Source organism: Alligator sinensis, unplaced genomic scaffold, assembly GCF_000455745.1.
Source record: "Alligator sinensis unplaced genomic scaffold, ASM45574v1 scaffold1295_1, whole genome shotgun sequence".
NCBI lineage: Eukaryota > Metazoa > Chordata > Crocodylia > Alligatoridae > Alligator > Alligator sinensis.
In genome coordinates, this window is record NW_005841880.1 from 2,138,648 (window position 1) to 2,148,585 (window position 9,938).

Here is a 9,938-nt window from a genome sequence, read left to right on the forward strand (position 1 = left end):
ATGCCTCCTGCCTGGCAAACCCCAGGACCTGACCCCCTCCCCGGCACCCCCAGCTGCTCCCTGCCTCCCCGCTTGGTACTACCAAGCTCTGTGCCTTGCCCCCTTTACCCGGGACCTGGCGCGTGGCCTCTTGCGGTCTCCTGACCCCCAACCAGTCTCCTCCACCCACCTCCCCATGGGCTCACATGCTCCTCCCAGCTCCCCCCTCTCCAAGCAGGGGACTGAGCCCTGTCCTCGCTATCAGGCCCCTGCCTCACCTGCCCCCCACACCCAGCCCAGTCGGCTGCCACGGGCACCGCTCTCCTCCTGCCCCCCTCAATGACCCCCAGTGCCCCCCGGCTGCCCCCAGCCCGCCCGCACCCCTCACCTGTGGTACTGCGCCTGCAGAAACTGGAATTCCTCCTTGATCCGGTCGCAGATCTCCAGGATGGAGAACTTGAAGGGCTGCCCGGACTGGAGCGGGGTCTGGGGAGTGGAGCACAGGGGGCATGAGCGTGATGCCCCGTGCATCGGGGACCTGCCCCTGCCCTGCGCCTGGATCGGAGCCCGGCGCCCCCCTACCCCTGCCCATGCCCCCCCGCAGCCGGTGGCGGGGCTGGTACTTACAGGGTGCCGTCCTTGCGGGTACATCCTGAGCTGCTGGCCCCAAACGGCTACCAGCCAGGGGAAGGGGGCGGCCCCCGCTAGCCCCCCCAGGACCCCTGCACTTGAACTTCTCCAACAGCCGCCGTAGGAGCAGGAGGGCAGCCAAAGCCCAGGATGAGCCGGGCGGGCACGAGGCTTCCTCTGACCAGGCTTTTTTTTTTTTTATCTTAAATGCAAGGATTTTGGGGGTGCCGGAGCGGAGATCTCCGCCGGGAGAGAGGGGAGCAGGACTCCCTCCCCAGCGGGTCGTGAGCGGCCCATCGGACACGGGGCTGGGGGGAAATCTAATCGGCCTTAAAGCATGGGGTGGGGGGGACAAAAAAACCCAGCAGGAACAGAAGGTCAGGCGAAAATCTGGCCGGATTTCAGCAGCGGTCCCTCGCTGGAATAAAAACTACCTCCTGGCAAGGCAGAGAAAGCAGGGGAGCCGGGCGAAGCGCGCCTTAAGGTGGCTCTGGCCCTCCAGGAGAGGCCTTGGCCACGGCGCTGGGAGAGCTGGGGCACCCGCCGGGCACCAGCTCCCGCAGGCAGCGGTGCCTTCGGCCAGACCCACAATTTGCCGCCCCCCAGCTCCAGCCGCTTTGGTGTCGCCTGCCTGCTCTGATGCCTCCCCCGGCCTCCCAGCCACTCTGGTGCCCCCTCCCCAGCCACTGGGCCACGGTGGCGCCCCCCCCCCAGCCACTTCAGTGCCCCGTGAGTGCACTGGTGCCCCCCAGTTGCTCTGAAGCCCCCCGGCACCGTAGGGGGGACGGGGGGAAGCCAGGAGAGCAGAGCGGCCTCCAGCCCCCGGCTTCCTTCTCCCGAACCCTGGCTGGAAACCAGCCCTCCCTCCACCCCTGGCATCATCTGGGCATCGTCCACGCAGGATGATGCCCGGATCAGGGTCTGGCATCTCGGGCGGCCGAGGGGGCTGAGCACAGGGCACAAAGCGCCCCAAGAGAAAGGGCTAGAGAGGCTGCGACTAGGGCAGCGAGCAGCAAATGCCCCGAGCAAGCTGCTCTCCTGCCCCGGGCACTGCAGCGCCTCCTGCTGGACCAAGGCTGGCGGGACGACTCGCTCTGCCCCACGCCTCGCCTTCACGCCAGCCCCCAGGCCTAGGCCAGTGGTGCCAGGGGACCAGCGCTGTGCTGGCCACCAAGGCAGGATGCTCGGGCCGGCAGGTGACCCAGGAGGACACCCGCGCCCTGGGCTGCCCAGGTCCACCTTAAAGAGCTTTGCAGCCTCGGCTACTGTGGACGCCTGCCGTGGGCTGGGAGCGCCAACCAATGCGCCTTCCCAGTTCCCACATGGGTCCATGATGTCAAAGCTTTCGGAGGCTAATCAGGAGGAGAAGCAGGGGGGAGCCGGGGTGGGGCAGTGGCAGGCTGGGACTTGTGGTTTCCCAGCCCCATCTCAGCTGGGGCAGCACCTGGGGCAAGGGTGCCAGGCCTGGGCAACTCTGGGGGTGCATCCCACCAGATACCCCCATGCCCCCGCGTGGCGAGAGCATCCTCGGCCTTGGGCATGGCTGTGCCTGGTGCCACCGCCCCATGCCGCCTCCGGCCTTTTGGCACGAGAGCGGTCGGAGACCAGGCCCCACCCTGCCAGGTGCGGGGCACAGGTGCTACGAAGCAGCGAGGCCGCTTGGAGCATGTCGGTTCTGTGCCTCGGTTTCCCCCCCTTCCAGGGTAGCCTGCAGCTCAGGCTCCTTTTGCAAAGAGCCCCATGCCTAGGACTGCTCCAGGGAGCTGGGAGCGAAGGCGGCTGGTCCCTAGGGCTCTGCCCCCGGACGCTGAGAGTAGCAGGGCACCGCTGGCACCGGACGAGTGCACGAAGCACCCCGTCTTGCCCCCCAGCACAGCTGGCCCGGACTACAGCCCCCAGCAGCCTCCGCGCTGCAGCTCCCCACCGCTGTCAATCAAAGTAACGTGGGGCCCAGCTCCCTCCACCGCCCGCCCGAAGTGGCTGGCTGGTATAATTACAGCACATTGATCTAACGGAGGCAAGGCTTTCCTGCTGGCCATGACTCAGGCTGTGCAGAGAGCAGCACATCCCTTTAACACCAAGCACAGCGGCACCTTCCATCACAATAGGACACCCCCCCCCAGCTGCCTGCCCACTGGGCTGCAGGCAAGACAGTAAAGCACTCTTCCCTCTGCATCTCCCACCAGTCCTGGGACAGGGGGACCCTGGGATTCCCCATCCGAGTGCGGTCTCACTTTGTCCCCCGGCTCCCAGCCTTAAAAACCAAGCCTAGCAGCCTCTGGCCCTTCCAGATCCCCGAGCTGCTGGAAGCATTCGTGCAGCACCTAGCGCGGTGGGCCGGCCAGGCCCCGAGCCTTGAGGCGCTACCCGTAATTCATAACGAAGCAGTCGTCCAGGCAGGCGCTTGCCCACGCTGTCGTGTTCCACCCCAGAAGTGGCTGCAGATGCATCCCCCGGGGACTGCCTTATCACCCAGCAGGGTTCGGATAGAAGGGACGTCGCTGGTTGGGGACCGCGCAATACCAGGCCGGGCCTGCCCATTCTCAGGCCAGTTTCTTGGGGGCAATGCCCATATTAGCCCCCTTCTCCATAGCCTCTGCTTGACTGAGCAAAACTGGGTTCTCATGCCCCTGGGGCAGGACTCAATGATCCTCCGGGGTCCCTTCCAGCCCCATTGTCTAAGAGTCAATGAAAATGCCAGTGGATGGAAGCAGGCACTGGGGGGTCATGGCCTTCCTGATCTCTCTGGAGAGATTCGCACCCATCTCCGGAGAGACGCTAGGCATTAGCATGTCTGCTTCATGGATGGGGAAACTGAGGCATGGAGCGGTCAGGTCCTGGGGTCACCAGGAGCAGCCCCCACGTCTCCCCGATTCCTGGCCTGGGTAGACGCAGGGGCCCTAGATGGGAAGGGCTGGGAACCCCTGAGCCGCAGGGACTGGATCTACTCACCCCTCGGGTGGGAGGGGATCCACTGGAAAGAGCGATCACGGGCCCAGGAGCCAGGACTCCTGGGTCCTATCCTGGCTCTGCTGCCCGCATCTTGTGGAGGGCCGGCGTGCCTCAGTTCCCCCACCTATGAAAGGGAGCAGGAGGGACCCGTCGCAGGACTAAGCAGCGCCACGGGGCGACGTGCTGCACCATTTCTTTGGGGAAGGAGAGAAGAAATTACAGCGAACCCAAGGCCCAGCAGCTCCTGGGGCTGATTTAATCGGTGATGCAAAATTATCTGCAAACCTATCAGCTGCGGGGAAGGCGGGGGCTCCTCCGGCCCAGATCTCAGGGCACATCCTGCCCTCCGGCTGGTGCCCGGCCAGCCCTTGTCACCCAATTCAAACGGGCATCGGCCCCGCATTTGGGAGCGGAGGAGGTGGCCAGGCCAGGAGCCACCTCAGGCTTCCCGGAGACCCCGCTCCTGTCCCCCCCATCAGCTCTTGGAATAACTGCTGCTCCCCGGGGCAGGGAAACACTCGAATCAATTAAGCTGCAGCCCCCCCGGGAGCCAGGAAGGATTACAGGCCCTGTTTCAGATGGGGTGGGGAAGAGAGATTTGCCCCCCACCCCGCAGCCTGTCGGTGGCAGAGCTAGGACGGGAACCCAGGCATCCGGGCTCCTCTTTAGTCCTCCTCGCTCTAACCACTACACCCTGCTCTCTCCTTCAACCCACAGAGCCCAGGGGCTTCCCTTCCCCGCCCACCCCCAACCCTCCCTGCTCGTCCCCGAGCTGGAAACGGGACCCAGGAGTCCTGGCTCGCAGCCACCCTACTCTCCCTCCTGTACCCTACTCTCCCCCCACCGCTGTAACCATTAGCCCCCAACACCTCCTCTCCCAGACGGATGGACGGACAGCCCCACTCAGCCCTAGCGGAGAGGCTTCCAAGGGTTAATCCCTCCCATCCACCCCTCCATGGACTCCCATCAGCCTTCTGCTCTTTAGGGTTAAACTGGGGTGGGGGGGGGGGGTTGGAAATAACCCTGCTCCTTACATCCTGCAGAAGCCAGCTGTGTCTGGCCCTCCGGCGCGGGCAGCCGCAGGGTTAAATATTTAATGTGTCACATTTCATCCTAATCTTTTATTAATTATGTTATTTACTTGCTGCATGATGTCGCCTGTCAGCAGCACGGTATGGGGTGGGGGGCTAACGTGTAGGATCTGCCTTCCCTCCCCCTCCCCACCTGGCTGGGCCAGAAGGTGCTAGTGTAGACAGGGATGGACATGGGGATCTGCCACGCTGCGTGCCCCACAGCCGAATGGAGATGGGGGGGTCTCTGCTACGGACTGCCTGCGGGGCCTTGGTCAAGTCACTTAGGCTCATCAGGCTGGCAGGTCCCTTGGGAGGGGATGTGGGGGCACATCTAATGCAGCCCTCCGCTCCAGGCAGGCTCATCCCTGAACCAGCCCCATTTTCTCCCCCTGGACTAAAAACATCCAGTGATGGAGATCCCACTCTCCCCAGAGGGATACGCCTCCTTTCCTTCTCCCACCTCCTGCCAGTGCTCTCCAGGCAGGGATCGTCTCCAGCCATGCAGCGCCTTGCACAGAGAGGCTGCACCTCTGATGATATAGCCCCCCACCCTGGCACTATACGATATAGCCCCCAGCCCTGGCAGCTCCTAGCGGAGGGGCGGGCGAGCTCTTTCACACCCCCTGACCCTATTGCCAGGTTCTCTGCAGCCAGCCCCTCTCCTGCCAGCAGCTTGGCAGAGGGTGAATGGGCTGGGGTGGGGGGGAAGCACAGCCTGGCATTAACCCCCTCCCCACTCCCCCCCAGCCCAGTCTGCCTGCTGGGGACATCAGACCAGTCCAGAGCAACAGCCACCCTGCAAAGCAGCTGTGCACAGCTGGGGCACGGGGTCAGGCTGGACCTGCCGTGAGACTTGGATGACTTGGACAGTGGCCCAGACACAGGCCAGCCTGGGGTCTCTGCCCCCTCCAAGCAGGTGGATGCGCCCGGTGAGAACTGTCTGGAATAACCCCCAGCCTGATTCTGGGTTTCAGTTTTTGGGGGGGCAGGGGAAGGCCGGCCTGTCACGAACCATCTCCACTGGAGGGGGGTGGAAACTGCTCTGTGCCTCAGTTTCCCCACTGCTTAACACTCTTCATTCCCCCTCTCCACTAAAGGAAAGGGCCATTGAGGGCATCCTTATGTGTTGCCTCGGAGCCCACCAAAGCATCTCCTTCCACTGGCCCCCCTGCACCCAATGCCCCCCCCCACTCCCCCGGTGGCCAAATCCCCTTTGCTCTTCCCAGCCACTTGCCCACTACCTGCTCAGGAGCTCACTCACACGGAGGAGCCTGCAGAGATGAGACACAGCAGGGGAGGGAAACTGAGGCATGGAGGAAGGACGTGATTTCACCAAGTGACGGAGCTGAAACTGGAACCAAAAGCCTGTCCGCCGCGCCACCCATTCGAGCCCGGGCCATGGACACCAGCTCTGCTCTCTAGCGGCATCGGCAAGTCCCTGGCCCGAGAGGTCCTGAAGCTGCAGGCCCCAGGGTCACTCGCAGGAGATGGAGGCTGGGCTGGGGCACAGGGATGCATCCCCTGCAGCCATAGGGCTGTCACCCAGGCCCACGGGGCTGTGGGAGGGGGGCGTGAGCCCTGAAAGCTGCGCGGGAGCCAGCACCGCATTTCCCAGGCGCTGCCTTCGCTCTGCCCACCAGCTCCCACCGGCACTTACCGGCTCCGAGTGGGGCTTGAATTATTGATGCCTCTTTTAGCTTTTATCCTGCGTCCGCGGCAGCCACCGAGGCCTGGAAGCTCCTGCATTAGTGATGAGCTGGGAGCTGCACCCCCACCGCCACCCCCCACATGCATTACCGAGCTCTCCCGCTTCGCAGGCGGTGCCCGGGTGAAGCCAGCTGGAAGCGATGCTGGGCTGGGGATCAGGAGACACCCCCCCGCAGGCAGCCGCAGCCACGGGCATGGCACGGATCTCGCCAGCTCCGGCATCCCTGGCGCGGGACGGCCCAGCCCACAAAACCCTGGCCCCCTGCCCTGAGGGCTGGCAGAGCCGGGGAGTGAACCCAGGTGGGCTGGCCCTGCCACCCCACCTTGCCAGCAGACTCTGCAAACCAGGGGGCGAGTTTGCCCCTATGCTGCACCCAGGCTTGGGCAGCTGTGGGGTTTGCCCTGCCGGACCCGGTGTAGGGAGCACAAGCAACGGTGGCTCATGGGTAACTTGGGGAGGGGGGTCCTGGGGTCCTGTCCTGGGCACTGGCTTCTTTCCCCTGAAAAGCCACCGTCTACAATCTCCCCTGGCCCGGCTGGAGCAGGCCTGCGATTCCCCCCCTGCCCCCACCAATAGGTTGCACCAAGGACCAGGTTTAAAACCTCCCTGGAGCCCAGCCCCTCGTCCCTTCGGCTAAACGCAGCCCTGTGCAACGCTGCCTGCGCTTCCGAGACCCCGGGTGCTTTTCCCTACGACCGGGAATCAATACAAGCGTCTTTGGCTGAGATTCCCCCCGCCCCCAGGAGCCTGCATCCTCCACCCCAGAGGTGGCTGCACGTCCTTGGGGATGAGGGTGCGGGTTGTGACACTCCCTGGCACTCTGCAAAGGGTCCCGGGGCATCCTGGCTGAGCAGCCTGGACACCCCGGTTTCCATTGCCGGCAGCACCCAAGGGCTCAGGGCACCGCGCTTGCAGAGACTCTCGCTGGGATCACACCAAGGAACCAGCAAGACGAGGCGGGGACCCCACTGGAGTTACGGCCTGCAGCAGCACCTTGCAGAGCAGGTCCATTCCCCCCCGCCCACGGCTGCTCTCGCTCCAGCCGAGGCACCAGCCACGCAGGCGCTCCCTGCCCCGGCAGCCGCTGGACAACATTCTTGCTCATTCAACCCCGAACCAACATGCTGAGGCTGCTAATTGCAGCGCGCACCAGGCCAGGCCGACACCTGCACCCCGCCCTGCGGGGAGCCAGGCTGGGACCACACAGCACCCATTACACCCCCGGTGCGGGCGTCGATACTTCCATCACCCCTGGCCCTCCTGGCTGGACTTGAACCAGGAGCCCGATGGGGCTTAGCACGCAGCCGGCCCCCACGGACGAGGCGCTGAGCAAGCAGACGAGCCTGGAGTCCAGGCTGCAGCAGGACAGCCGGGGCAGCCAACACGCAGGCACGCGGCTCTGGCCAGCGTGGGGGCTGCGGACTGGGACACAGACTGGGCTCTGGGCCTCCCCGGCATCAACCACAGGGAGAATTTCTGCTTGTGTGTCGGGGGCACCTGGAGGCTGAGACTGGCCACATCTCGCTTCACAGAGAAGCTGGGACTAGGTTTGGGGCCAACCGAAGGGAAAAGGGCAGCGAGGGAGTCCTAAGTGGGGTGGGGGCGTATGCAGGAGTCAAGGCAGCAACTGCAGATGCTTCCAGCTGCTCCATCTTGGCAGAGAAAGAGTCCCCAGGGAACCTTCAACCTCTTCCTGCTTGGTCCCAGCATGGTGTCCCCTCCCTCTGGACCCCCAGGGGAAGGCTGGCTCCTGGCCACGCTCCCTGCGTGGTGTGCGCCAGCCCCCAGGAGAATCCGCCTCAGCAGTACGGGGCCTAGGATACATGGCTGGGCATTAGGGATTGCCCCCAGCGGGGGGTGGCACATGCAGCACCCTTCATCCCACCCCATGCCTGGCACCGCTCCTCCGGGGCCAGGCGAGCAGGGGTGGGGGGGTACCGCGAAGGCATCGCTTATGGTCCACGTGTGTTCTGCAGACCCCAGGATTCGAACCCTCCACCCATGCACACACCTGATGGGCACGTGGTCCCTGGGAAATGGCAGGAGGGGGGCACCTATGGGACAGAAATCCCCCACCCCTTCCCTGCACCGCACCCCACTCCTGTGAGCGCAGCTCCAGGGCCTTCATCCATCGGGCCAAGCGGGCAGCCTACCTTTAAGGCCACCAGCCAAGAGCCAACATTGCTCAGGCCTGGGCACAGCTGACCCAATATGCTCCAGGGATTACAGCCCTACCTCCTCTCCAGCCCCCACTGCGTGCACTGAGCCTGGAGCCAGCACCTGTGGCAGGATGATGCTCCAGGAGAGACAAATCCGATCCTCTTAGCCGGGGATGAGCCTGGCGCACGCGGTGGGTTTGCAGGTGCTGGCAGCTCATGGGTCCCTGCAGCCTGCGGGCAGCTCTGCCAAGCCCCAGCCTGGTCATCAGGGCTGGAAGATACTGAGAGCAGAGATGCTGGGCTCTGGACCCTGCTGAAGACCTGGTTGCACGAGCGCCGTCCCAGCCCCAGGGCAACACGGGCCCGATTCCCAGATCAGCCCAGGAACAGCCGCTACCCAGAGCCTCTGTGGGAGGGAAAGGCAGGCTTGAGGTCTCACAAGGCTGGCATCCGTATCCATCAGCCCGTGCCCGGGGCACTGAGGCAGCACAGCAAGTGTCCGGAGAACCGAGCCTTCATTCTCCTGTCCCCACTTCGGTCCTTTGATGCGGGATGACTGAGGCAAGGGGCCTGGTGCCAGAGGGATGCTAGGAGACGGCTTCCCTTAGGGGGGCAGCAGGGGCTGGCAGGGGACATCCCAATGACCTGCAAGCTGAGCCTTGCAGAGGGGCCTGAGGGAGTGAGGACCCCCGAGCCAACGGGGTTAGGGCACCTTGGCTACCGTAAACACCCCAGCCTTAGAGCCACCCCATCAGGGGCTCCAGGACACACAGCTCCCCCGGAGCAGGCCGGACGGGAGGGCTCCATCAAGGGCAGGGACACGGCGCAGAAGGGGAAACTGAGGCACCCAACCCTGACCCTCCCCAAAGAAGAGGCTTGGAGCCACGGGCTTTACCAACCTTCGTATTTCTTTATTTGAAAGGCACAGCTAGTACATCCTCAACACAGCGTCTCCAGCTCCCCCGCGGACGGGGCGCGGGGTCCGGTGACAAAGAGCAAAACAAGATCTCGCTAAAGGACTATGTACAAACACCAGGTCGCGCTCTCTTAGTATTATTATTATTATTATTTCTTTTTTTTTTTTAATTCCATTTTAGTTTCGTAGAAGACAGACCCTAGCGCACGGACAGAAAAACCAGAGAAAGCTGCAGTATCCTTTGGAGAAGGGGCGGGGGTAGGGGGGGGCGGGGAATGGGAGAGGCCTAATCTCTGCTTGTTTCTCCCTCTCCTTCCCCCCTTAAAAAGCCAGGTACTATACAGGTCCCAGCCGGCAGAGACCCCCGTCTCCAGCTCTATGCTGAGCGGCACAAAGCATGGGCGCGCCTGGCACGGAGGGCGCCGGGCTCGAGACTATGCTGCCAGGGCCGGTGGAAACAAAGATATATGCAGGACAGCAAGGTGCAGAACTGGCAGTAGTGCAGGTGGGGCAGGGGGCAT

General features: G+C 63.9%; 1 protein-coding gene across 1 annotated transcript in view; it reads right to left on the bottom strand.

Moving 5' to 3' along the window:
• Window positions 1-1,211, bottom strand: part of LOC102385407 (transducin-like enhancer protein 2) — a 15,897-nt gene extending 14,686 nt beyond the window's left edge. Inside the window, 2 exon segments of the mRNA XM_014516839.2 lie at window positions 368-465; window positions 607-1,211. Coding sequence (XP_014372325.1) covers window positions 368-465; window positions 607-630 — 122 coding nt within the window. The 5' untranslated portion in view covers window positions 631-1,211.
• Between the last annotated feature and the right edge of the window lie 8,727 nt (window positions 1,212-9,938).